The 27,903-nt window shown below is 36.5% G+C and overlaps 2 protein-coding genes and 1 long non-coding RNA gene across 4 annotated transcripts in view; 2 read left to right on the top strand and 1 right to left on the bottom strand.

The window, feature by feature from the left end:
- fbxo38 (F-box protein 38) overlaps positions 1-6,379 on the bottom strand; it is a 32,597-nt gene extending 26,218 nt beyond the window's left edge. Inside the window, exons 1-3 of the mRNA XM_055023631.1 lie at positions 6,163-6,379; positions 4,602-4,822; positions 133-266 (exon numbers count right to left, since the gene is read on the bottom strand). Of these exons, the coding sequence (XP_054879606.1) occupies positions 133-266; positions 4,602-4,735 (268 nt within the window). The 5' untranslated portion in view covers positions 4,736-4,822; positions 6,163-6,379. The remainder of the gene's footprint in view (positions 1-132; positions 267-4,601; positions 4,823-6,162) is intronic.
- A 7,386-nt stretch (positions 6,380-13,765) lies between these two features.
- On the top strand, positions 13,766-22,357 carry tmem129 (transmembrane protein 129, E3 ubiquitin protein ligase). Of its 2 annotated transcripts, none has more exons than XM_055023640.1 (7): positions 13,766-14,034; positions 14,319-14,377; positions 15,582-15,839; positions 19,625-19,785; positions 19,869-20,028; positions 20,116-20,188; positions 20,393-22,357. In XM_055023640.1, exons 1-7 carry the CDS (start codon positions 13,830-13,832, stop codon positions 20,575-20,577), a joined length of 1,101 nt encoding a protein of 366 aa, XP_054879615.1. In that variant the 5' UTR covers positions 13,766-13,829; the 3' UTR covers positions 20,578-22,357. The 2 variants fall into 2 exon arrangements, with proteins under 2 accessions (XP_054879615.1, XP_054879616.1); XM_055023641.1 differs by having other exon boundaries at positions 13,920-14,090.
- Positions 22,358-22,800: 443 nt separating this feature from the next.
- LOC129354142 (uncharacterized) lies at positions 22,801-24,928 on the top strand. Its single transcript, XR_008605126.1, has 2 exons — positions 22,801-22,890; positions 24,211-24,928. It is a non-coding gene; the product is annotated as an uncharacterized LOC129354142 (long non-coding RNA).
- The last annotated feature ends 2,975 nt before the right edge of the window (positions 24,929-27,903 follow it).

Below are 27,903 nucleotides of genomic sequence, written 5' to 3'. Positions count from 1 at the left end.
TTGTTGTTTTTTTTTGGCACCACTTGTAGCTTGACATGGGTAAAGGAGAAAATCTACAAAGATTTTGAATTTAAAATGGTTTAAATTATTTGTTATGACTGAAACTAAATGTTTCGTCAAAGGGGCTCTTACCTGAAGGCATGTACTCCCACCAGTGACCAGCACAAAGATCCACTATTTTGATCACTCTCAGGTACAGACTTACAGCTTCTCGAAGCTTTCTTGACAGACACTCCATGCACACAATATCCTTCATGGGAAGGTACCTAAAATAAAAAGAGAATGTTCTGAAAATACTTGCCATTCTAGGTTAGATCAAATATATGGTAGAGTTGGAACAATTAAAAAACAGTCCAACCTTTTATTTACATAATGCCAATTCACAAAATACAAAATATACAGATTACATGTCAAAAATATACAAATGTTTATTTTTTACATATAAAATCTCAAAAATTCACATTTCTGACATTTTATTTCTGGGACTTCAAAACTGGCAATATGATTGAGAAGAAACAAAATAAACACCAAACGAATGACGTTTATGTTTTATGTCAGAGACTAGTAATTGCTTGAATTTGTGTGGAGTTTGAGTTTTTTAAGTTGACATAGAATATTGATGTCTTTTTAAGTAAGTGGGATATTGATGTTTTGTGTTTGTTGAATGAAGTTAGTTTTATCCATTTAGATTTTTTTTTATTAATGCTGAGTGTCTGACACTTGGTGTGAAATAAACTAAACGTAACTCTGTCTCTATCTCTGTCTTTCTCGCTGTCTCTGTCTGATTTTGTCTCTCTTGCTGTATCTCTCTCTCTTTATATATATATATATATATATATATATATATATATATATATATATATATATATATATATATATATATATATATATATATATATATATATATATATATGAGAACCTATGCAGACTGTTCTGCATAGGCCTGAACCCCCTCAGCCAAATTATCAACTACGGATACCAACTCAAATGGGGCCAACATCAGTCACCTTCTATACATGGATGACATCAAGCTGTACGCCAAGAGTGAGCGAGACATCGACTCACTGATCCACACCACCAGGATCTACAGCACTGACATCGGGATGTCATTCGGACTAGAGAAGTGTGGTCGGCTGATCACAAAGAGGGGGAAGGTGATCCGCACAGAAGGAGTCTCACTCCCACAAGGAACAATAGCAGACATAGAGGACAGTTACAAGTACCTAGGTATACCACAAGCAAATGGCAACCTCGATGAGGCCACAAGGAAAGGAGCCACAGCTAAATACCTCCAACGAATAAGGCAAGTCCTGAGAAGCCAGCTCAATGGCAAGAACAAAATCTGTGCGATAAACAGCTATGCCCTGCCAGTAATCAGATACCCTGCTGGAATAATTAGCTGGCCAAAGGAGGAGATAAAAGCCACAGATATTAAGACTAGAAAGCTACTAACCATGCATGGAGGGTTCCATCCCAAATCCAGCACCCTGAGACTGTACACGAGCCGCAAGGACGGAGGCAGAGGACTAGTGAGTGTGAGAACCACTGTCCAGGACGAAACAACTAAGATCCATAAATACATCAGGGACAAAGCCTCAACAGACAATGTGCTCAGTGAATGTCTCAGACAACAGGGAACGGAGGTTGAGGTGCCAGAGATACCATCATGGGAGGACAAGCCCCTACATGGGATGTACCACCAGCAAATAACCCAAGTGGCTGATATCAGTAAATCCTACCAATGGCTGGAAAGCTGGACTCAAGGACAGCACAGAGGCCCTCATCCTGGCCGCCCAGGAACAGGCCCTAAACCAGAGCAATAGAGGCCCAGATCTACCACACCAGACAAGACCCAAGGTGTAGGTTGTGCAAGGAGGCCCCTGAGACAGTCCAGCACATAACAGCAGGGTGCAAGATACTGGCAGGGAAAGCGTACATGGAACGACATAACCAAGTGGCAGGCATAGTGTACAGAAACATCTGTGCAGAATATGGACTGGAAACCCCAAGATCAAAGTGGGGAACACCCCCAAAGGAGGTGGAGAACACCAGAGCTAAGATCCTGTGGGACTTCCAGATCCAGACAGACAGAATGTAATGGCGAACCAACCAGACATTGTCGTAGTGGATAAACATCAGAGGAAAGCCGTTGTGGTAGATGTAGCAATACCAAGTGATTGCAACATCAGGAAAAGGAGAAACTGGAGAAATACCAGGGCCTCAGGGAAGAACTGGAGAGGGCCTGGAAGGTGAAGACCACAGTGGTACCTGTGGTCATCGGGGCCCTCGGGGCAGTAACCCCCAAACTGGAGCAGTGGCTACAACAGATCCCAGGAACAACATCAGACATCTTAGTCCAGAAATGTGCAGTCCTTGGCACAGCCAAGATACTGCAGAACCCTCAAGCTCCCAGGCCTCTGGTAGAGGACAAGAACCACCCGCGGTGGGTGAGAAGGGAATTTTTTACACACACACACAGAAAGTAGAATAAATTCCAAATGCAGGTAATTTATTTGAAAACTAATTTAAGTCTTCGAGCTGCCCGTTTAAGATGCTGGTTATGTTCTTGTTGTTGTACTGCCGCTATGTGTTACTGGTAGTATTTATTTAATCGTTTCTGAACACTCACATCGAACTTCTGCGTAAAGCTGCAGCATCTAACTTAAGCAAAAAAAAAAAAGATTTTAGATATGTATTAAAATGTTCACAGTCCTAACATAAGAAAGATAATCTCTGAAAAATAATCATTCTCTTCTGCCTCCTCCCTGTGTTCTGCAGAATTACTCAGCTCATACAGAAACATCCAATGAGAACCAGCATTAATCAGCTGGTCAAGACGGCATTCCATATCCAGGGCGACGTTCAGATCAATGTCCGCTGAACCCTTAGTACAGATTGGCTGGCACGTTGTTCCAGAATAGACACCCGCTTTCGCAGGACTGCCGTAACATCGTGAAGCGTTTCACTGACTTTAGTCTGAACTTGAAGAGTTTGCTTCATGGCGGATACTGCAACGTGGCGCTGTTCCATTTTGCATAGCAAGCCGCAGACATCCATGTTGTTAAAAATCACAGGATTCAACTGGTCCAAGTAATTGGACACAAATCTGGGAATGTTGTCCCAGATTTGTCATTGTATTCGTTTAGCATTTTGAGACAGAATTATGAGTTTGATCTTTGAGTTTGACAAATTAGTAAATTGCAATTATAACTTATTGCTTTAGATTGGCAAATTAAACTATTCCCCCTCTCCCAGATTTTACTAAATCTAAGACAGAAACTGTAAGAGGTGCTGAAGTTTTGGCAGGAAAAATTTAATTCTACTCAAGCCCTTATACAGCCTTGGACCGGCCCTGCACAATGGGTTAAATCCACTGCACTGTGCACAGAGATGCGCAACAAAAGGGACATTTTATTTAACGTTACTAATGTGGCTTTAGTAGCTCTTCGTTTAGTGTTTATTCAGTTTTGAATAAGAGTCACAGAAACTGTTTTGGCTGTCCGAGTTTTTCAGATTTCCACCCGGCTGTGCACATTAACTCTGGCTGACTAAGTGGGAAAAGAATTTGAGAAAGTTTTCATCTAACCAAAAAAATAATACTCAAAATTGTAATAAAATATAAAACCAGCGTGATGCATGACTATGCCCGGTGCTCCTCACCGGGCAAAACCTGCATGATAAGGTTAATGGTGGGCCGTTAATCACAAACACACCAGGCAACCAGGAACACATACAAGAACTTTGCAGAGTGAGTGAGACAGATACAAAGCCACACGCTGGGCAATGTGCTGAGATGTAAATGCCGTACATAATTCTTTGTTCACAATTATAAATCATTCTCACTGCGCCTTCAACCTGCACCTCTGAAAGCACGACTTCAAATTATTCCTGCGGTTCACATAGAGCTGCGCAACCAGATCTAACACGTTTTGTTTTAAGTTATTACCCTGATATAGAGTTCTCCAAAGAGACATAATTCCTCACATATAGTTAATGTAAATATCCGTACACGTCAGCCTGTGTCCAGTTAGCCTGAAAGGAGATATGCGCAATCTGCTGCTGCAGCACGCGAGGCAGCACGCAGAGACGCCAGCTGTGTGATTGGTCCGCTCTCCGGTTTAAATGCATAATATAATATTATATTATATATATATATTATATATCTATCTATTATATATCTATATCTATATCTATATATATATTTATATCTATATATATATATATATATATATATATTTATATCTATATATATATATATATATATATATTTATATCTGTGTGTGTGTCTGTCTGTTAAGTGATTTTTTAAAGTTAAGCAAGTCAGTGGTTTTTATCATTAAAGATAAAAGGTTAATTTACTTGATGTGCGATCTCACATATAAAAGAGATTAATAAAGTCCTAGATTCTCTGTTCAACCAGTTGAATATTAATTAAACTCAGTAGAAATTAAATGCAACTGAATTAGCCTATGTCATAATTATCATTTAAAAATTGACGAGTAAAAATAGAAAACGTCAGTGTTTGACAGTCAGTCAAATGACAGTCAACAAAAGTGTCTAGAAATTCTAAAAAATTTAAATGAAAAATCTCTGTTGTGTACCTGAAAATATGACACAGAACTTCATGGGACAGCTCATTGATGTAGTCCTTGCGTTCAAAGGATGTCAGGGCTTGTTCCTCTACAATACTGCCTACTGAGGACTGAAGTTTAGAAGTCTTCTTCCTTGGTCCCATGGCTTCAGTGTCACCACCTTGCACACATTGAAATGAGCACTCGTCCCTGTGCTCTTAAGGGCCTTTTCACATGAATGAACCTCAGACCTATAAAAAAATAAACATTTATAACTACATTCAAACTTATTGTGATCAGCGACCGAAATTAATTAATTCTTTAATTTTTCTGTGAGGAGTCAATCCTAACTGAACAGTTACAAATGTCGGTACATCTACTCCAACCTACACTTTCTCCAATCAGTGTATGTAAATATATATAGGAAGTAAATACAAAAGTAGGGATGGGTCATGATAATGAGCCAGTGATATGCCAAAAGACAAAAACAAAAGTTATTATTTCAAAAAAATAAATAAATAAATAAAGGTTTTTAAAACCAAGGAAAACAAGTAACCAGTAAGGAAAGAAAAAACAAGTGCATACATGATCAAGAACAAAATACTTAGCTTACCGCTACGTGCTGTCAGATAGGGTCCACACATTGTCAAACAGAATTTTAAGTCCTACCTTACAGTAATTGCTAGAAATGTAGTAGACATATGAAGATTACTATTTTGTTGGACTTGAAGCAAGAACTTCATAAGGTTCTTGTGGATTTTTTTATTTTTTTTTACATGAATTGGTTTCTGATCTGCCTACTGCACTCATTGCTAAATTCGAGAATACATGTTATTTTGTACCAACAGTCCTAAAAATCATATAACTATATTGTCCATTGTGTAATGAAGTTAAAAATCAACTTCGAATTCTCTTTTCTGGACCAATACTACAAAATTTAAAATAGAACAGTACAAATTCTGTCAGACATCTTATGCCAGCTAGACATTTTTTATTCTTATTTAATTTTCTTATTTTTTAAACATTTTCATGACATACTGAAACAGTCATTATATTGCTGCAACCTCTCACCGCACCAATATGGCCACAACCAATGCAGGTAAAAGGGTATTAATCCTCTCACCTGCCAGATATTTCTACAGAATATTTGCGTTCCAAATTCTACAGGTCCCTCCATAAAAGAAAACACCTTCTCTGCCACCTGCCTTATGCCAGGCCTCAAATAAAAAGTAGGAAAAGCTCCGAGTTAGTACAAACAACTCTGGAACTGAGCAGAGTTACGGATATGTTGCAAAAGCAACTTGAATAAGGGTAACGGCTACCTGGCTTTCTGAACCCGAATGCCTCGCATATGCACATACTTGCCCCTGAACTTGCTTTGTGTTTTCTACCAACCTCGTTTTCTGAAATGAGGCCCAACAGTCAGTACCTCCTTTCAATCTGAATCAGCTCAAACGTAAATGCCGAGAAGTATTTAGCAAACCATTAGGAATTCAGTTCTAAAGTGCCATTTTCAGAACAATAATATTAAAAGTAATGCTTAAAAACATAATCAAACAGAAGAGTTATTGATGAAGAGAAAGAGCCTTACGTTCTAAACTCGCTCTTAAGCTGGGTCTCCCAGAGAATCCTAGTGGCAAGTTCCAGTTCCAGTCTCTGAAATCGTCTGGTAAGTCCAGCAAAACTGAAAAACAAATTTGTATGACCTAACAAACCTAACAGTGTAGGTTTTTCTGTTGGTGGTCCTTCTTTCCCGTCCGTAAAAGATTGTACATCCGGTTCTTCTGCTGCTCCTGCTTCTTCCTCTTCTTCTTCTTCTGCTGCTGTTTCTTCTTCTTCTTCTTTTTACCAACCAACTTAAGGTACATTTACCGCCACCGACCGGACTGGAGTGTGATCATCAATGATAGTCAGAGGGAATTTTATGATACACACGCATAAGTGTGCAAATTCACACACATACACATTCATTAACACATATATGTACATCTGTGCATGCACATGCATGCACTCATGATATCTTAAGGATTTAGTTTTTCATTTTTCTTTGAATTTCTCTTCACTTTTGCTTTTAGGAACTTTTAACTTAATAATATCCAATTTCAGGGGGCGTTTAGCTGATATATCTACTTCTTCATTTCTTTCAATACCTACATGTGCAGGAATCCAGACAAATCGAACAAGACATTTCTTATTATGTAAGTATTATGTAACGATCCATCCATTTATGTTCTGTACATTGTTGTCCCTAGTGGGGTCGGGAGGGGTGCTGGTGCTTATCTTCAGACAGGACAATCATGCACACACACACACACACACACACACACACACTCACACACACACACACACACACACACACACACACACACACACACACACACACACACACACACTCACACCTAGGGAGAATTTAGAAACCAGTTAACGTGACAGTCATTTTTGACAAACCTGACAGTTTTTTGACTAATCAATCAATCAATCAATCAAATTTTATTTATATAGCACATTTCAGCAGCAAGGCTTTTCAAAGTGCTTTACATAATAAACTCAAAAACACAAAGTCATGCAACATAGAATCAACAATCAAAAACTACATTAAGTCAAGTGCCATAACAATGCAAATAATACATGTTTAATATTTAACCTACGAAATTCAGTTAAACAGTGTTAATAACCTACAAATGCCCAAAAGAACCTGATGTAAAATATGTCAAGGAAATTTTCCAGTAAACTTCATTTTAAATGACCAAACTAATCCCAGTGGTTGGGTTAAATCAGTTATATAATGCCCGAAACATTCCACCATGTCTGTAGTTCTAACATTCTGCTCATCCTCCTTCTGTAGTAACTCAGAGTTCCACCAGAGGGCGAAAAAGATGGCGGAGAGAGCGGACGCGCTGTGATGAGCTCTGGGTAGCGAACTCCCAAAATAAATGATTAAACATCTTGGAAGTCCAGAAGAGACATCAAAAGGACCATATTTGTAAGTTAAAAGTGATAATACTGAATTGAAACGTCCATTGATAACGGGAAAACAACTCTAAGCTAAAAGGAAAACAACGTGGATAATGGCTAACAGCAAAGCTAAGAAGGCCTTGATTACTCATGACTACTGTATGGATACTGATGCTAAAGGAACTAAAAACGCCTTAACATCGCCATGCAAACCTCCTGTACCGCAGAAGAAAACAAAAGGGGACGAGGAGATCAGTTCAGGCGCATCCAATACCAAAATTTTGGAAGCAGTTGAGAATCTACAGAAAATGATGCTAAACTTTGGAGAAGAAATGAAACGAAACACGCTCTCCATTGCAGATATTGCTAAAGCAGTGGAGTTTAACAACGCCGAAATTCAGGACTGCAAAGATACAATCGTAAAACAGGAAGTTGAGATTACACAGCTTAAAACTATAAATGCCGAGCTGACAAAGAAGGTTCAGGAGATTGAAAGAAAAGCGGCAGAATCAGAGCGTTACAAACGAAGATGGAATCTACGCATTAACGGATTAAAAGAGGAAAAGGAGGAAGACACAAGACAGAAAGTTGCGAATGTTGTTAAGCAGATCATGCCTCACTGGAAAGAGAAGATGGACTTTATTCTCGACATGGTACACCGCCTCGGCCCGACCAACACCAACCGCCCACGGCAGATTATTGTCCAGTTTACAGGTCGAATCTTCAGGGATGAACTCTGGAGATCCACTAAACAGCACCCCATCTGCAGAGAGCTCAACATCAGGTTCTCGGAGGACCTTAGCAAAGAAGACCGGGAGGCAAGATTGGCAGTATGGCCTAAAGTGGAACAAGCACGGAGAGCTGGGAAAAAGGCGATTTTCAAAGGTCCGTATGCCTTTATCGATGGACAACGAGTTGTTCCTTAAGATCACAATAGTTCTACATAACATGTCTGGCTTCAGATAATTTTTCTATGTTCAGGAGTTTTGCTACTTATAGTTCAATCCTTTTAAGGTAAACCCACTCGATTCTGTTCTACACTTTATCTTGTGTCGTTGATTTTTTTATGTTTAACTTGAAAAGTGAAATTTCGTTCATTTCTATAAATGCAAGGGGCTTAAGAGATCTAACTAAAAGGAAAAGTTTATTTTTATTTTGTAAAGGGCAAAATGCAAATTTAATTTTCTTACAAGAAACTCATTCTAAACAGGAAGATAATGTCTTTTGGTCTAAACAATGGGGAGATGAAGTTTATTTCTGTAATGGTTCTTCAAGATCAGCAGGGGTCGCTATTCTTCTTAAGAACTTTAAAGGTCAGATATTATCAAATAAAATGGATGAATTTGGTCACTGGATATTTCTTACTATCTGTTTGGATAACATAATTCTTATTTTGTTAAACATATATGGTTATAACAACCAAACCCAAAACAAATTATTATTTGAGGAAATATCATTGAACTTAGATCACCTGAAATCACTTTATTCAACCAAAAATGTTATAATTGGTGGGGATCTCAATCTTGTTTATGATGAATTCCTTGATAGATGGCCCTCTAGACATAATTCAAGTTACCCTAACATAACTCTTAACAATTTTTGCAGTGAACAAAATCTGATTGACGTATGGCGACATTTAAATCCCAACTGTACTCAATTTTCATGGTTTAGCTCAAGTAGCAAATCAAGACTTGATTATTGGCTGGTATCTAACGAATTATTATCCAATAAAATCAACTCAGACATATCTGCTGCACCGTTGACTGACCATAGTCTTATTTCTTTACAAATGAAACCTCAAGACTGGAAATCAAATTCAAGTAAATATTGGAAATTTAATTGTAGTCTCCTTAAAAATGATACTTACTGTCAAAATATCAAAGATTTAATCCTAGATATTAAGAATTCTGATGAATTAAGTAGTCCGAGTCAAAAATGGGAATTCTTAAAATATAAAATCAGACAATTTTCTATCTTATTCAGTAAACAAATTAAAAAAGATATTCAAAAGAAAGAACTAGATATTATACAACAACTTAATTTATATTGCAATAAGTCCAATCCTTCAATAGAAGACAAACAAAAAATTCAAATTCTCCAACCCCAATTAGATGAAATGTATATCCAGAGGGCCAAAGGGGCTTTTATTAGATCAAGAGCGAGATGGATTGAAGAAGGAGAAAAAAACACGGCCTATTTTTGTAATCTGGAAAAAAAAAGACAACAACAGAACTCTATCAAATCCTTAATTATAAATGATATGGAAACTGACAATGAAGAATTAATATCAGCTGAAATTTTTAAATTCTATAACAAATTATATACCTCCAAGTTTTCAGAATCACATTCTAACAATTTTTTAAAACAAATTGAATCATTTATCCCTAAAATTGAGGATGACTACAAGAAAACATGTGACAAGCAAATTACAATAGAAGAACTTGATAAGGCTGTTAATCGTTTATCAATAAATAAAGCACCGGGTCCAGATGGACTTACGGGAAACTTTTATAAACACTTTTGGGACGACATTAAAATGTTACTTCTTCATGTTTTTACAGATATCTTTAAAAATTACTCTATACCTACTACAATGAATCAAGGAATTATTATATGTATCCCCAAACCAGGTAAAGACCCTAGATTTATTGAAAATAGAAGACCTATTACACTCAGAAATTCTGATTATAAATTACTAACATACGTATTTACCATGCGTCTCCAAACAGGAATCTCAAACATTATTGCAGAAACACAATCTGGATTCTTAAAAGGAAGGTCAATCCACAACAATATCAGGCTGGTAAAGGACCTGATTGAATATAGAGACATAATCCAAGACGATGGCTTTCTTCTTTTCTTGACTTTTATAAAGCCTTTGACTCGGTGGAACATCAATTCTTATTCTCAGTTCTTGAACATTTTGGTTTTGGAGCCAATTTTATTAACTTAATTAGAGGTTTATATCAAAACACTAATAGTTGTGTATTACTACCTAAAGGCACCACAGCCAGATTTAACATTAATGTTGGAATTCCTCAAGGGTGTCCCATCTCCCCATATCTATTTAATTTAGTTGCAGAAATGTTAGCAATCTATCTTAAAAACTGTGCAGACATTGAGAAATTAGATGTTTTTGGTACAGAATTAATCATTAGCCAGTTAGCAGATGACACCACCATTTTCTTAAAAAATGACAAACAGGTTCCAATTGTAATTGATAAAATAAAATTTTTCTCTGAGGCTTCGGGATTAACACTAAATCTAAAAAAATGTGAACTTATAGCCATCCATGACACTCCCCTAAAAGAAATATCCAGCATTCCAATCAAATCTGAAATTAAATATTTGGGCACTATAATAACCAAAACCCAGGTAACAACTTTAAATATTGAAAACAAGGTTAAAGAATGTAAATCCAAACTTAACTCATGGCTCCAACGAGACCTCTCTATCTTAGGACGCATTTATCTTACGAAAATGGAAAGTTTATCAAGATTAATTTACTCAACCTATAGTACTGCAATCCCAAATAGTTTAACTAAAACTATTAACCAAATGAACATGAACTTTATTTGGAGGAACAGGCCACACTACCTACGGAAAAGTCATATGGTGAAAGAAATCAAAGATGGCGGTCTGAAAGTAATTGACTTTGAAAGCTTTAACGGAACCCTTAAGATTAATTGGTTGAAATCCTGGGTTAAAAATTCTCAATTATTTTGGTATTGCGTCCCTAATTATGTATTTAACAAAATTGGTGGTTTAAAACTTGTACTTCTAGCTGATTTCAATATTCATAAATTGCCAATTAAACTATCAGAGTTCCATAAACAAGTATTACTATACTGGAAAATGCTCTATGTACATAACTACTCGCCACACTCCTCTATCATATGGAATAACAGATTCATATTACATCGCGGTAAATCCTTATTTTACAAGGATTGGATGAAGAAGAATATTTGGTCCATTATACACTTAATGGATGCTAATGGTTGCATATTAAACTATGAACAACTATGTGAACAATATCAATTCTTCCCCCCAAGAGCTGAATTTACCAAATTAGTCAATGCCTTTCCGAACCAATTTATTAACCAAGTTAAAAATTTGATAACATATAATCCGATTACCCCACAATTACCCGATTTATTTATTAATGGAATCTCATTCACTGACCAAAAGTTTGATAACCACACAATTAGAAACTGTCTAAACAATACTTTGTTCCCTGGGAAAATAAATAGAAATAACATTCTTTGCAAGTTTGATAATAAATCAATTGAGAGGTTAAGATCCCTTTATCTTAAACTCCCTATTCAACCTAAAGCTAAAGAAACACACTTTAAAATTTTAAATGCAATTTACCCTTCAAAAGAATTATTAAAAAATCGATTTAATATTGATGACAATAAGTGCTCCTTTTGTGAACGAGATATTGAAACGATTGACCACATCTTCTATGAATGCAACCAAACCAAAACATTTTGGATTTGCTTAGAAAGATGGATCAGTTCCAAATTCACACTTCCTGAATCTATTTCTAGAGATATGGTAACTTTTGGAGTATTATTAATAAACAAAACTATGGAACTTTGTTGTAACTTAATATTTTGTTTGGCAAAATTCTTTATTCATAAACAAAGAGTGCTGAGATCATCCCCAGTCTTTAACATCTTTTTATCTGAATTTAAGTTATATATGAAAGCTTTGAATTGTATTGACTCTTATGAATCCCTGACTGAAATATTAATGGAATTGCCCACTGATGTATATTAATCCTAATTTATGAATCCCCTTGCTGCCTTTGTTAGTTACTGTTACACTATTACTAATTGTTATACTAATCTCTTATTGTCAATGTTACTTTATATTTCCACTTTAAATATGCCTCTATTAGATATGTCTTATACAGAATTGCACTAATGTAATTGCCTTATTTGTTTGTAATTACCTTGTTTAAAAAAAAAAAAATTGTTCATGTAATATTATGGGGATGTACTGTCTATGTATATAACCCCTGCTGGAAGTCATTATTGTATTTGTATTGTTTTGTCTTCTGTTTCTCAATAAAGATCCATTTAAAAAAAAAAAAAAAAAAAAAAAAAAAAAAACTCAGAGTTCCACCATCATTGTAGTTCTTAACTGCCAACTCAGCCCTCCTCTGTAGTGAGAGTTCTGCCATGTCTGGAGTTCTGACATATCATCAGTTCTAAAGTGGAGCTCAGCTCTCAGCCAGCTGTCATGTGTGCTTGTGAAACAGAGAGGTGGAGAAGGAATTCTATCTTTGTGAGATACCCAGTCAGTTTTTCTGGAAAAAGCAGTCCGAACAAGTCCGACAAAGGCAGTGTTTCTCAACCTATTTTGGGCCAGCGCCCCCCTAACGATTACCAAGGTTCCTCACTGCGCCCCAGAAAAGAAATTGCAGGCTACTTTGCAGTGAATATTATTTTATTGTGAATAAAATAATGATTTTAAAATAAAATAGTGACACTGTAAACATCACTATTGTTGATGTTTTGATTTTTATGGTTGTTTCTGTATTTATCATCTAGATTAATTTCCCAGAGAAAAAAAAGCCATCTGAATAGAAATTATTTTTACAGGCGTCTACAAAAAATGCAATGTTAAAATTAGTAAACCTATCAGGAACTAATCAGAGTGGGGGGCAGAGGGGAATCTTGTTCTGTGCAATTTTCTGATGTTAATTGCTAAATCTTGCACAAAATGACCAGATAAAAGATGTGCAACAATGGCAGTTTAAACTTTGATCTACTTGTAAAATGACAGTGTTCTGCGACATTAAAACATAGAGAGAACTGCAACTACATTAATCATAACTCTTCTCTGAGGTGTTTCTGTCAATTTCTGGTGGTGCCTCTCAGTGCTGCCTTCAGGAGAACAGAACAGGAGTGAAGCTTGCATCACCCACCAATTCAGCTGGCCCGACTCCGAAGCAGGAACCTAAAAAGCAGGAACCTAAAAAGCAGGAACCTAAAAAGCAGGGACCTAAAAAGCAGGAACCTAAAAAGCAGGAACCTAAAAAGCAGGAACCTAAAAAGCAGGGCCAGCCTCGAAAAAAAAAAAAAGGCTGGAAAGCGATTCGAGCCGAGCCGGTGGAAAAGAGACAATATACTTCTGTTGTTGAAATCTAAACTGATTTGGAAAATGAAAAGGTTTCATGTTTCTTCTTTTTTTTGAGTTCCACGTCCTTGATAAGAGCAACTGCCTATAGAGGGCAGCACGCATTCAAGCGAAACATGTTGAAGAACAATAAAACGGAAGCAAAGTCCAGGAAATATGGAGGACCCGGAGTTATCTTTCACTTTGGCTTATACCGTGTTTGCTGTTTGTCTTATCTTTACACCGAACGAATTCCGCGCAGCAGGTTTAACAATCCAAAATGCGTTTTCGCCCTGGCTGGGCAGTGAGGATATTGACTTCATCGGGCACCATTTGAGGAGGACCAGCCTCACTGTACTGATCCACAGCGCTCTTCCTCTAGGTTAGCTGTTAGCTGACTCTTGGGAACAAACTTTCAGATTACAGAACGTCGTTCCGGTAATCTTGTTCATTAAAAATCTAAATCACATAGAACTGGTATGCTTTCATGCATACAACATGGGTATTCTTTCCAGTATATATTATGATTGCATATTTAGATAATAAATATATTGTTTATTATTTCTAACTACATATATTTAATATTTTCCCAGTAAATATCATGAAATATTTACTGGAATATTAGATATTTTATGAAAAGCATACCCATGTTGTTATTTTCCCCAGGTTACTTCATGGGAATGTGTGTTGCTGCCCCAGAAAAGGACCTTGTATCTGTTCAGCAGGTAGGGGCTGTTTTCATTAGTATTTGGGATTCAAATCAAACACAATAGATGATCATATTCACCCTCTAATATTCATAGTTGGTCTACCTGTCGTGCAAGATTTATAAGAACCAGAACTGTTTTGAAACACAAGTGAAGCAATATGTTACAGTCTGACACCCTAAGCTTTCAACAATCAAGTGACACATTAGAGTACAGTGTATTTGACAAAATTTGAAATAACTGTTTTTGCATGATCTTGTGTCATTTCAGATCATTTAAATTAAATTCAAGTCAGATTCCTGGCTGAGTCAGAGATCTCACTCCGCTCTGAACAGTGTTAAATCGGGCCAAGTCAGCACACTAAGCCTCCAAGATATATAAATATGTTCTTAAATTGGCACCCTGTGGATTCTTGGATACCTGTGATGTTGCTCATTATTCAAGTTTAGAGAGATCAGTAATGCATACATTGCAGATTTGAAGTAATGCATATTAAAATATAAACTGCATTTTTAATTCGTTGGTTTAATTCCTGAATTAACCCCACAAATGAACAAATTTAGAAAAATTCCACCCAACTGGAAAACTAGGTGTAGATTTTAGAATGGAGAACTGCCACACTTCATCATGATTCCTTTTTCATTTAAATTCACTCCATATCATACTTGTCATAAGTATTCAAAACAACAGCGATATTTATGGTTTTGAGCTAATTTAAAGTCTGCACAATTTATCAGTTTTCTCACATTTCTCTCTGAGATACTATACAAATACTGAAGATCACTGAGGTTATATGTACCACAGATTAACACAGAAATACAACAATGTCTGAGTCAAACAGACTGTGGACATGTTGATAGAGTGTTGACACTAGTGCATAATTCTGCACAAACAAACAATTTGGCACAGGAAGGAAATTTGAATTATTTGGGCCTGATGTACTTGACCGATATAACCTGCAGGTAACAGTGACTACCATATCAGGTGCTTAACACCCTTTCCAAGCCTCCAGAATGCAGAAGCACTTAAGTACTGTTCACTCCTACATGCACTCAAATGTGTGCATATAGGCCTCCTAAACTGACAGTGGTGGTGTGTTCCTTTTATTTTTCATTCCACTATTGTGGTTATCAAAAATTAGATAAAAATCAAGTTAAGTTTATTTATTCAAGTTGGGAAGTTTTCTATCTAATCTGAGCCCTATTGTATTGTGTTTCACCAGATTAGTGACGGCTGGAGAGTTTTTCTCTTTCTCTCTGTGAGCCTTCAATTGACCAGCTGGCTGCTTGTGGTTTACTGGCGCTGCTGCAATTGGCACAACCATCCCATCAGCAGGACACTTAAAGCTCATGCACAGCTTCCTTACTCCACTTCTGGCCAGGTGGCAGCCAGCATCAACAGAGAGTTCAGACAAATAGACAAAGTTGTGACAGGAGTGCCTGGAGCCCGTGTTATTGTTACAGACAGCTGGATTCTGAAGGTGAGTGTAACAGTGATCTCTTCAAAACTAGGTTGATAGTTTTGAAGAGATTTCAAAACTATCAAGGAAAAAACAGCTTTATTCCTCAAACAAATGCGCTTCTGACAACTTGCATATTAATAGTTCATTGAATTTGCTAAAGGTCTGTCAAAATTCCTTTGTCTTCAACTTTTAGCACAGTTAGTTTCATTCCTTTATATGGCCCTTTTCAGAGTTTTTTTTTTCTTTTGTCTGAGTGGGGTTTTGTATATAAGGTCTTGCCGTGATCAAAACTAGAGGCGGTTCAAAAAAATATTTGTGTTATTTTGATGACAACCTTTTTTTTGGCGAGACATACATGGTAATAAGGTGTGAATAATTAAGATTAAGAATCTTTTTAAGGGAGACCAGGTTATGATGAACAGCAACAGGTGCTGGTTACAAATACTACATACCAGTAACATCCACAAAATCTACCTCGAAAAAAAGTTTTAATTCCTACAGGCTGTCAAACGTTTACATGTTGTACATGCACTTAATCTGAAAATTTAAGTGAACATTCTATCTAATCTAACGCAGATTAATCAAACTACTACTACTATCTTCTGTGGAGGGTTTCATAATTCTGGGGGCAGCGGCCTGTCAGTTGTATATGTTGATAGGCGGATTTGTTGTAAATTTGATGAGAATATGACTGGATAATTTAACTTATTAATTATTGAATCATATTTATTCCATCCATCTGTCCATTTTCTGACACCCTTGTCCCTAATGAGATCACGAGGTGCTGGTGCCCATCTTCAGCTGACGTTCTGGGCGAGAGGCGGGGCACACCCTGGACAGGTCGCCAATCTGTCGCACATAAATACATCACTTTTATTGATGTAGCCATTAATTATTTAATGGTATTTGTGGCAGCTCACCCTTATGCAATGAACGGAACAGCTTTTAGCACTCTTAACAACTAGACAAGCTATACATTACTGTAGGACATTGTTGAAAATAGGACACAGATCTCATGTTGACATGGTGAATGACTCACACCAGAATATTTCTATCCAGAGAAGATATCAAGACAACCAGCATCTCTATGGATTGTGGTTGGGCATAGAAAGAAACACTGCGATGCAACCAGATGGCTGTGCTCGGGATCAAACATAACGGACAGGAAAAAGTCTTTCAACTTCCCAAAGATGCAGCTGCCTTTTTGGATGGAGCCCTTCTGGGACGTATCCATCTGATTGAGATGAACATTTTCCCCCGCCTTTTGTATTGCTTTCAGATGCTGCCATTGAAGTTATCAAGGAAGATTAGTGCAACTTTAAATAGTTCCAATTTATCTTGGATTTGGCATAACAACAATAACAGATACAGTTTAAAAGGGAGGATCAGCTGCACCCTCATTTCCTGTTTACCTATAGGCTGCATAGTGTAGGTTTCTTTTGGAATGGTGCACACAAAATATTGACTCAATGTGGCTCAGTTGCGAATCAGCTGCTTTAGGTAGAGTGCCTACCGACAGCAGGTACCCTGCCTTTTTGTAACCCTTTTTGTAAAGGCTTACAAAATCTGTTACACATCTCTTATGCTAGAGCTGTGGTGCTGGTAAATATTCTTTTATTAAACATCTGGTATAAATTCAGGAAAATGGAAAAAGTATGACAGTTGTTTCTCCTCGATAACTCTTACTTATGAGAATCCCAACTTTCAACCTGGACTTTGAACTGGTCTTGCTGACTGGAAGCGCAGAAGTATAAAAATTGTGGGAGACATGATTCAATGGAGGCTCAATTCTGCCCTCAATGATCTCAATGTAGACAATTCTGGGAGAGTAAAAGGCAAATGGAAAACCGCTGTGGGTATAATAGAGATTGAGGACTGAGAGACCTTGAGTAACCACCCCTCAAAGGTTCTGGTGTCAAACTCCTTTAGGGGGAAACAAAAAGTGTTAGGAGTGATCTATGGCCTATCTTGTATAGGCTCCTAAGGCCTGACATTGGATGAATCCAACGTTGTGAGAACTGAGTATCAAACGTCAATCCGCTGTTTAATTCACTGCTTGTGGACTTCCCCTATATTCAAAGATTTTGGGGGATAATAGCTCCACAGTTTGTTATAATTTTTAAGCGCAATATGTTTCTAAGTGTCAGAACATGTTTGTTGGGATTGAGTGAGCATTATTGTGCCTGGAAATGCATTCTGTCCATATGAATCAGTTTTAAAGCTCCCACCCTCAACCAGTGGAAGCTGACTGGTTGGTATTATCCCGTATGAAGTGTTCTCTTCACTGTTAAAGGACAAGCCCTTTTTTATTTGATCTGACCTGGGATCCATTCATTACCTATGGGTGCCACTGCATCCCACAGGATGAGATCAGGACTTACACACCTGACCTGGATGGAGTGAGAGTCTGATATTCAAATGATCTCAAACCTTACTATATTTGATGTATGCTGTACTAGGCACTGCCACCGTAGAATAACTTCGTTAACTCAATCAATCTTGATATTATTAGTTTCATGCTGTGCTCCACAGTAAAGGAGGAAACCGTAAAAGTACAACTCAAAACCAATTCTTTCTCGCGCTCTGTATCAGCGCAGCAATGCACAAACTCGTTGCCATATCAATTCATATACCATATATATATTCATATATCATTCAATACCACAAAAAAATCACTCAAATATTTTCCACACAAAGAGCAGATCATTCAGTCTGTTGCAGTTATATAGTTTTAGGCTTAATGTTTATTTTGTGATTATTAATAAGCGGTTGCTGTGGTAAGAGGAGAAAACTATAAATATATTGCTGGAGGCTAGATCCATGGTGAGCTCGCTGTTATTCAGTAACAGTTACTGTCTCTTACTCTGCAGTTGTGAGGTCACAATGTCTGGGATCATGAGCGCCCCCTGCCGTGAGGCAAGAGAACTGCCTGTCTCACCTCGAATCTGTTCTGTGTCGTTTATGATCGCTCCTCAGCACATAAATCATGTTACACACATAGTTGGTGACATAAAACTCTGTACATCATATACATAAGCTAAATTATGGAAAATCAGTTCATATATGAAATGTTTTTGGCCATTTTATTGACGACATAGGAGCATGTTCACTTAGAATGGTAGTCAGTGTAGTTAACGAGGGGTTGCACAATCCCAGGTGAGGTTCAGCTTGCTGCTGGTTTGCAAGGGAGTGCATTGGCATTAGGTTTTTCCCTCAAATAAGCATTTAGCTTTTTTTTATTTATTAGTTACGTTTAGTGCGTTAATGGAGTGAGTTAAACTAAGACAACATGCCATTCATACCCCACTTGCCACTGACAGCCCTTGGGATCATTTTAGCTTACACACTTATGTTTGCATACTTTAAGTATTCAGTTCATTATAACATTGATACTCCACATGCTAATTTCTTACATGATAGCTAAGCTCCGTATTGATGCTAATTTTTAGGATCAGACCGCTGGGTTCCAACCGATGGGCACATTTTGGCAGGACCCGTTTAAATTTCTTCCAACATTTTCGAGTTTTTCTGTTAATCCTCTGTTTCTCTCATCGGCCCTCAGCAATGTCAGTTCATCTGCTTCATTTTTCTTTGCTTATTTAGCCGTCCGAAACAGACCAGGTGCTCCATGATTATTTTTGAAACTTCTATACCTACAACAAATGCTAATGGTGGTTTTACCTCAAATGCATTATTTTCTTGGTCTTATAGAGGAATTTTAATTGCATTTTAAGCTCATCTGACTCTTGTCTATTAGTAAAAGCAGTTATACAAAAACGTCAGCTCTCTTTTGCTGTTTGTAGGTGACCACATATCACATTGACATGGCCTTACAAAGCGATTGTCATGTGACTGTGACAGATTCCAGGCAGCATCAGCTAAGCCCAGATTCACCTTCTCCCATAGAGATCCTGAGCTTGAGGGTGGAGAGCATTAACCCTACAGTCAGACCATTCAATATTAGGTGTGTGTATGTGCTTGTACACAATTCATTCAATAATTCTGTTTTATTGTTTAGTGACTAATTGGTTATTTTTTTGTTTTCAGTCTTAACTCAACAGATTATACTGATTTGAGGGTAAAGCTCAGAGCTCCCATCAGAACTTCTCCCAATGTTGTGATCCACCAAACAATGAGTGAACTCTTTCTGGAAACCTTCAGAGCTCAGGTGGAGCTCAATCAACGATACACACTCCCCAGTGGGCAGGTAGTACTCTGAATCTCTGAGATTTTGTGCAACAACCACAAAGAAATGTACACAAATGCATTTTGCTTACTCTTCCTATATGTACAGGAAGTGGAACCCTGTATCGGCTGCATGCAAGTTCCAGCAAGTACCAAGTTGGTTAGACTCTGCCAGACAACGGGTAAGAGCTTACTACATATGTGAGTTTCTGACATTATTTATGCTTATGTAGGAAACACTGACATGTTTTTTTTTTCTTAGAAAGAGATAAGAAATCACTTCTTAAATTAAAGCTGATATAGTATCTCTTCAGTGCAAATAATGGGAAGACTGTGTTCATATTTGGGTCTGTAATAACCAACCATTGTCTGTATCTCAACTACAGGAATAGACAATGAATCAGAGTGCCAGCAGTGTTTCTGCAGACCCATGTGGTGCCTCTTTTGTTTGGGTCGATGGTTTGCCAGTCGCCAGGACCAACAAAGACCTCAGACTTGGTTATCCAGCAAGGTTCCTTGCCCTACATGCAGAGCCAAATTCTGCATACTAGATGTTTGTATGGTCCACTGACCCACAATATTAAAATGACATATTCTCAGATAAACCTACATCTGTGTCAAGCAAAGAAGCCATATAGCAGCACTGAACGAAACACTGCCTTCATTATGTGGCCTTACTCATGAACTACAAATGTATTCTACTGTGTCAAATGATCTACAACACTCAGATCACATACCCTACAAAATAAGAACCATCATAACATATTTTTCACATCAGGTAATTGCTGTTTTGTATTATAGGTTTTATATGGCTTGTTTATAACCTGTCATATATATACAGTATATATGTACACACACACACACAATTGGGTTCAAAATAAAAGCAGTCCCACCTCATTAGCAAGATAAATCACTGTTTTTGTTTAAATTACAATTCCTACACTACAAGTAAGTCTATAGGTCTGTAGGAGGTTTAGTAAAGGTATAGAAAACCAACAGACTCAACAGGCATGATACGCAAGGTGCTGATTCTGTGAAACTGAATCATGTACTGAAAGGGGTGTGTTCAAAAAGTAGCAGTGCTGAGTTCAATTAGTGAGGTCATTGATTTTGTGAAACAAAAAAAAACATGTGTTAAACAGGTGACCCTTACCACCAGCTGCATAAGCTGGATGTGCATGTTCTTGAAAAACAGAGTAACATGGGTCTTTCAAGACATTGTTCAGAAAAAGAGCATTCTTTGATCAAAAATTTAGAAAAGAGGGGAAAACCTATAAAGTGTAGAAAATGATAGGCTATTCAGCTAAAGTGGTATCAAATGCTTTAAAATGGCAGCAAAAACCACAAAGTTGAGGAAGAAAAAAAAACTATTGAAATGGATTGGAGAATAACCAAAATGGCAAAGACCAATGATCAGCTCCAGCAGGATCAAAGAAGATTTCCGATTGCCTGAGTGTACTGCAACAATTAGACGATGTTTCTGTGAAGCAACAATAACAGCAAGAAGCCCCACAAAGTCCCATTGTTAAAAAAATACATGTACTGAAGTGGCTACAATTTGCCAAAGAACATATTCACTGGCCTAAAAAGAAACATACATCAGTCGAAATATTTTGTCGACTGATGAAAGTAAAACTGTTCTTCTTAGATCTATGGGCCAGTTTTGCAGACGTCCTGCAAACTCTGAATTCAAGCCACGGTACACAGTGGCTTGGTGGTTCAAGCATTATGATATGAGGATATTTCTCATACTGTGGTGTTGGTCCTATTTGTCGCATAACAGATCATGGATCAGTTTGAGTACATCAGAATACTGGAATAAGTCATAATGCCGTATGTTGAAGAGGAAACGCCCTTGAGTAAGATGTAAGATGAGTAAGATGTTGCAACAAATACACCAGGAAGCGAGCAAAATCATGTCTCCAGACAAACAGATTTTAAGTAAATGAGTGGCCAGCACAATCCCCGGACCTTAATGCCATGGAAAAATGCTGTTCATGAGGCAAAACCAAGAGATACCAAAAGGTATTGTGGAACATAGTACAGTTGTCCAGGGCTGCAATACCTGTTGACCAGTGCCAGAAGCTGGTTGACTTCATGTACTGTGGATGTGAAGCAGTTATCAGAAACCATGGTTATGCAACTAAATATTAGTTTATGATTCTCAGGAAAGATGACTCTTTCCAGCGTTTCTGTTTATAAAGTTTCTTTTTGAATTTGTAAAGAAGAATGTAAACACTGCTATTTTTTGAACATTGTATTTCTTGACTTTCTATAAAATATGGCAATTACTTTTTCCTCTTTTTTGCTGTGACAAAGCCTTTGTGTTCATTATAAACAATTTGAAGAATTTTGACGTTTACTGACCTTTTTAAAAACACTGCCATTATTATGAACATATATCTCTGATAAGAAGTAAGAGACCACTGCATAGTAGTCCTATTCTATAAATTATTGACAAAATTCCAAGAAAAAATTAAGTATTTATTTGCAGAAAATGAGAAATAGTCAAAATCACAAAAAATATTCAGTGCTGTCAGACCTCAAGTAATACAAAGAAAACAAGTTCTTATCCATTTAGAAACAACAATATGGAAGTAAATATGTGCCATCAGGATTTGAATAAAAAATGCCTCTGAATTTTCAACGTTAAAAAATTCAGTGATAAAAAATTCGCTGTTAAAAATTCAACGTCTAAAAATTCTCTGTAAAAAAAATTCAACGTCTAAAAATTCGCTGTTAAAAATGGCAAGGTTACTTCAGGTCACAGACATGCGCAATGGACGTCAGATGCCAACACCCAGCCAATCACAAGACGCCACGTCATAGAGAAATACCAGCATCAGGGAGGCTGGCGACTATGGAGGCGAACGCTAACCCAAAGGTGAGTTTAATGCTTTCATATTTCTGTACTACATTTCATTTTGCGTCTGAGGTTTGATACATTATCTTAAAGCTAGATTTAAAACACGGGTTTGGTTTGGTCCGTTGTTAATCTTACAGCATGTAGCGCAGGCATATAACGTCTCGCTACCTCCTAGCATCCAGCCCCTCCTAGCCTCCTAGCCTCCAGCCCCTCCCCGCTGTCCCTCACCCAACTTCCCCCGTTTTATTTAAAAAAGAAAGAAACTTGGATCTTTAAAGAGAACTGATGAGTGGTTGTTTGTATCTTGTCTTGGGTGAGACTGAGACAGGCGGTCTTAGTAAAGTCCAAATTTTTCAGGAGATGCTACTGCTCTTCACCATGGCCTAGCAAAGATACATACAGGCTTCAGATAGAGACGCGCATCCCAGGCTGAACAGTGTCAATGAGGATGAATGAAAGCATCATTAGTTTACATATTAACTAATGTAATAAGTTAATATGGCTGCCTTGTGTGCTTCAAGGAAGGGCTGTGAACACTTCCGACATTAACTATACCCACAACCCCATTCTGTTCAGCTACTGTACTGTTAATGTGACTTCATTTATGAATGAATTAATGAATTTATTGTCATTACGACATTATAAAAAATACTAGTTACCTACCAAACTGTAGATTTACTTGTGTTTGATATAGTTTCTACAATTTTAACGGGAGAAGAGCACAGTAAGATTGCCATCCTTTTTGTAAAGTACGGAAGAATTCACTTATGAATGAAGCAATAATTTTATTGTCATTATAACATCATCCAAAATACTGCTTTTCTTATCTGACGAGTATTGATATAGAATATTAATTGCTACAACACGTTGTCCTGTTACCTAGTAACACTATAAACAATCCCCTTTGTTTTCTCAGTTCATTTTAACTCATTTTGAAGAAAACATGCTTCTAAGTATGCCAGCTAACTAATTTTAGATTAAATATCATAATTTAATAATTGTGTCTGTTTTGTCAAGTAAAGCACTTTAAAATGTTTTGTATATTAAATATGCTACACAAAAAAAATGTCCCAGTCTAAGGAGAAATATTTTTGAAATTTACAGAGGAGGTGATAAAAGTTTTTGTTTTATTATTGCAATATTGTATTTACATAAAATTTTGACAGAATTTTATTAATTGTAGCTGAGTCGTCAATATTAGTCTATAGAAGACTCGGGTGCAATTAAAATTCCCACTATTTTGTATCTCCACAATATATTTTTGGTGACAAAGAATGTTTGAGCTTTGCTAAAATTTGTCATTTTTGTTGTATTAATTGGCAAATCTTTGTTTTCCAGGGTGTACAAATTCCAGAAATTGTAAGGAAGGACAGCGGGTTTCCTCTTCACGAGTCAAACGTCACAGTACCAAACTCTAATTTGCAACTGACTGATGAACAAATGACAGCCTAAAGAAATGCAGTAAACCCAAAAGCCACATCACATCTTCTGAATGTGACATTTATATTGCTGCAGTTCAGTTTTGTGAGCAGTTTTTTACTATGTGAAAGTTGTCTTCAAAATAAGACTTCCGCTTTTCAAAATGAATCATGCTTTGAATTTAATTATTTTTCACGTTACCTTTTTGTAATTATGTTCAATCAAGTTAAATTCTGTGTATAATAATTGTATAAATCGTGCTTAACATCTGACTGTATATAGATAACTAATCATAATCAGGATTTTGTCTGTGATTAAATTCAAAGCATGACTTATTTTGAAGAGCGGAAATCTTCACATTTATAAAATGTAAAGGAAAATGCTGATTATGTTACCATAAATGTAAATTTTAGTGCTTTTATGGAAGTTGTTACAGAACTAAAGTGTTTGATTTGATTGTTTTTTTTCTTACCTCAAAAGGAAGCTAATAGGTACATTTGTCCATTGTTGTAGTACTTTAAATTTCTGGCATCATAAGAATCAGAAAGTTAGTTTGTCTTAGGTAATTTATTTTGTAATACTTCAAGCATAGATGAACTCATGTAAGTACATTCAATAAAATTTTGCATAAAAACAATTTCAGTTTCATATTTAAAACTGCCTGTACAAACAGTACAGGACAAATGAAGTATCTACTCTGAACATTGTTATTCTAATTCCTCTAGTTTTGTCAAAATCAGATATATGATTTTGACAAAACTAGAGGAATTGAGAGTACAAATAATATACATGATATATGAGTATGCAGAGCCATGTCTTTTTCTGTCTCTTAAGTCCATCTTCAACAGCCAGGGGTTCTCCGTTGCAGGTTTTTGGAGGAGATGGTCTGCACAGCGAGAAAAGGCCTTTGAAGCATTGCATATGTTATACCAGTCTAAGAGAAAAAAACATAAGTTAATGTAGTTACAGGAAAAAGTTCAAATTTCATATGGTAATTGAAGAGCTAGTGCATCAAAAACAAATACCAAAGTAAGGTCAGGGTAAAAAGATAATTTTTTAAAAACGTGTTTAATACAAAGTGAGTAGTGAATTTTTAACAGCGAATTTTTTATCACTGAATTTTTTTACGTTGAAAATTCAGAGGCATTTTTTATTCAAATCCTGATGGCACATATTTACTTCCATACAACAACTATCAGGTTTTCAGTGGAGTTCAGTGCAGTCTTTTTTACAGAGATGTATTTAAATACCTATGGTTATAATAATATTTTCATATTTTGGATGGAGTAGCTCATCAACTAATAAGCAATTTCCACTTGGGGATCTATAAAGTATATTCTACCTAACTATTAAAATTTGTCACTGTACACATGTAAAATGAGATCAAAGTTTGCAAACAGAACCTTCTAATTAACTATTTATCAGTTAATTGCTTTGGTGGAAATCCCAAGCTTTAAAATCTGATTGCCCAAAGGTAAAATTGTAACTGCAGTTTAAAAAAAAAAAAGACATGTTTTTTTTAAATCAATATAATTTATTTATAATCTCAAAAATATGGAATGTTTAAAAACTGCTAATTGAAGTAGCTATGGAAATGAACATTTGCAATCACTTTAAGTACTTAACAAGCATACAATTAAGATTTTCCACAATTTCATAACTATATATATAGAAGAGCAGAATAGTACATCAATGTAGTGCACAAACAAATGTAAATAACGACATAGCTATCACAGTACCAGTTAATACTGTCGCTGAAAACAGATTAGTTCTTTTTGCTTTTTGTCACATTTAAATGTTTCAATGTGTTTATATATTTTATGACTTTTGTTGAGGCGCTTACCAAGGTCAAATACACACATTTGCTTCTACACACATTACATTCTCATACTTTCACACAAAGGCCTTTGTATTTGTAACAGACACAGAAACTGAATCATCTCCTCACTCCCATCTCAAGCAAATAGAGATTTAGGCGACGCAGGACATCGGATGACCACTGGGCGTGTTCTTAGATCATAAGCAACAAATCTTCCCGTTTTTCTGACATTCTGTATCGACTCGGGGCCCCTGGTTTTCACTTCTAGTCTGTGATGGTAAGCGTCTCTTTTTTAGCGCTAAAAAAGAATAAAAAACGTAAAGATGTCTGATTGCTTTATGTTGGCTGATTTGTTGCTCGTGCGCTTGCACGTTTTTGGTCTATCGGGTTTAGAATAAATGATGGTTTTCACAACACTTTCAAATGTAGTTTTTTTATGGGTAAAAAAACCGATCAAAACCATAGTTTTAACAGTTTCAAAGGACAAACAAAACATACATTTCACAGTATGAAATGAAACATTTTGCCCTAACCCTAAAAACTGGTTAGCGATGCACGATATTATTGGCATGGTTTTGGCATTGGCCGATATTAACTGTAAAATTTTATATCGGATATGAGCCATTCGATATAAAAGGCGTTGTTTTTATATGTGAATTTCTGATTTAGAGCAGCAAGACATATGGACAAGTTTAAGTTAAAGAATAACGGATTCCACCTTGAATGGTTTATTCCAGATGTGTTTATTATGTAGGAATTTGTCAAGTAGGTGGTCTGACACAATAGACAAATAATAATCAGCATAGTATTATAAACGAAACATAACACAAATGCTACACGCAAAATATTGTTTCAGTCAAACTGTCCCAAAATCCTAATAACAAATCAACTAAACCGATAACATAACCACTATGTTTGTTTGTTTTTCTGAATACATTAAAGAGTAAATGTATCAAACTGTTTTGTAGAACAGTTGCTGTTACGTGATTGTTAAAATCATTACAAGTTTCCACCGCTCTAACCTGATTTTTGGGCCGCATCACGCTGGTTTTAAGGGACGTGAGCGTCGGTGCAACCGGAGGAAGACGCACACCGACACATCTGTGCAGCGGGAGACTTGACTTGATTGAGTGTTTACAAGTAGCAAAAAAATCAAGAAAAATAAAAGTCATTAAACGGCAATCAAAGTTTGCCCCAGAGCCTCAAGTTGTGCGTTTTTGGAACTGGATCGGAACTTGCATCCAGGACACGTCGCCCGGTCAGAGAGGATCCGGAAGGGAAAGAAAGACGCTCCCGATGAGTTCTGGACTTTTCTTTTCTTTTGGGGGACTTTTGGTGCTACTACTCTCTTTTCTCATCTTTTTGGCTTTTTTTTTCTCGGATTTTTCATTTTGGATTGGGACTTTGGATGAAAACGGGGAAATACTTTCCAGGACTATGTTTTGACAATATGGGATCTTTTATAGACATTATTCTCATTAAAAAAGAGCGGACATTTTTCTACATTTATTTATTTAGGGATTTTTTTTCCTGACATAAACTGAGTGGTTTAAATCTAACCTATAATTATTTTTGAAGGATTTTTGGTTACTGATATCAGAATAGCTATTATTATTTCTTAGTATTGTGGGGTTGTTGTGTTTTTTTAATAAATCATTGTTGTTAAAATCAACAAATTTTATACTGAGTGGTTGGATATTTAATTTCTTATCCAATTAAATGGCATAACATATTTTTTGTGACTTAAGTATATTGTGAGTTCGCTTTAAATCAAGCCGAATTTTAAAAACGCA

This window comes from Poeciliopsis prolifica, unplaced genomic scaffold, assembly GCF_027474105.1.
Source record: "Poeciliopsis prolifica strain line A6 unplaced genomic scaffold, Auburn_PproV2 SCAFFOLD104, whole genome shotgun sequence".
Classification (NCBI taxonomy): domain Eukaryota; kingdom Metazoa; phylum Chordata; class Actinopteri; order Cyprinodontiformes; family Poeciliidae; genus Poeciliopsis; species Poeciliopsis prolifica.
Note: the sequence above shows the minus strand (reverse complement) of the source record. Positions and strands in the feature narration are given on the sequence as shown.

Bases quoted from the DNA above. Each gene is read 5' to 3' on its own strand.
- tmem129 (XM_055023640.1), top strand. From the start codon at position 13,830: ATGGAGGACCCGGAGTTATCTTTCACTTTGGCTTATACCGTGTTTGCT. The intron at 19,786-19,868 runs GTGTGTGTATGT...TTTTGTTTTCAG, and splicing joins GTCAGACCATTCAATATTAG to TCTTAACTCAACAGATTATA. The intron at 20,189-20,392 runs GTAAGAGCTTAC...TCTCAACTACAG, and splicing joins TAGACTCTGCCAGACAACGG to GAATAGACAATGAATCAGAG.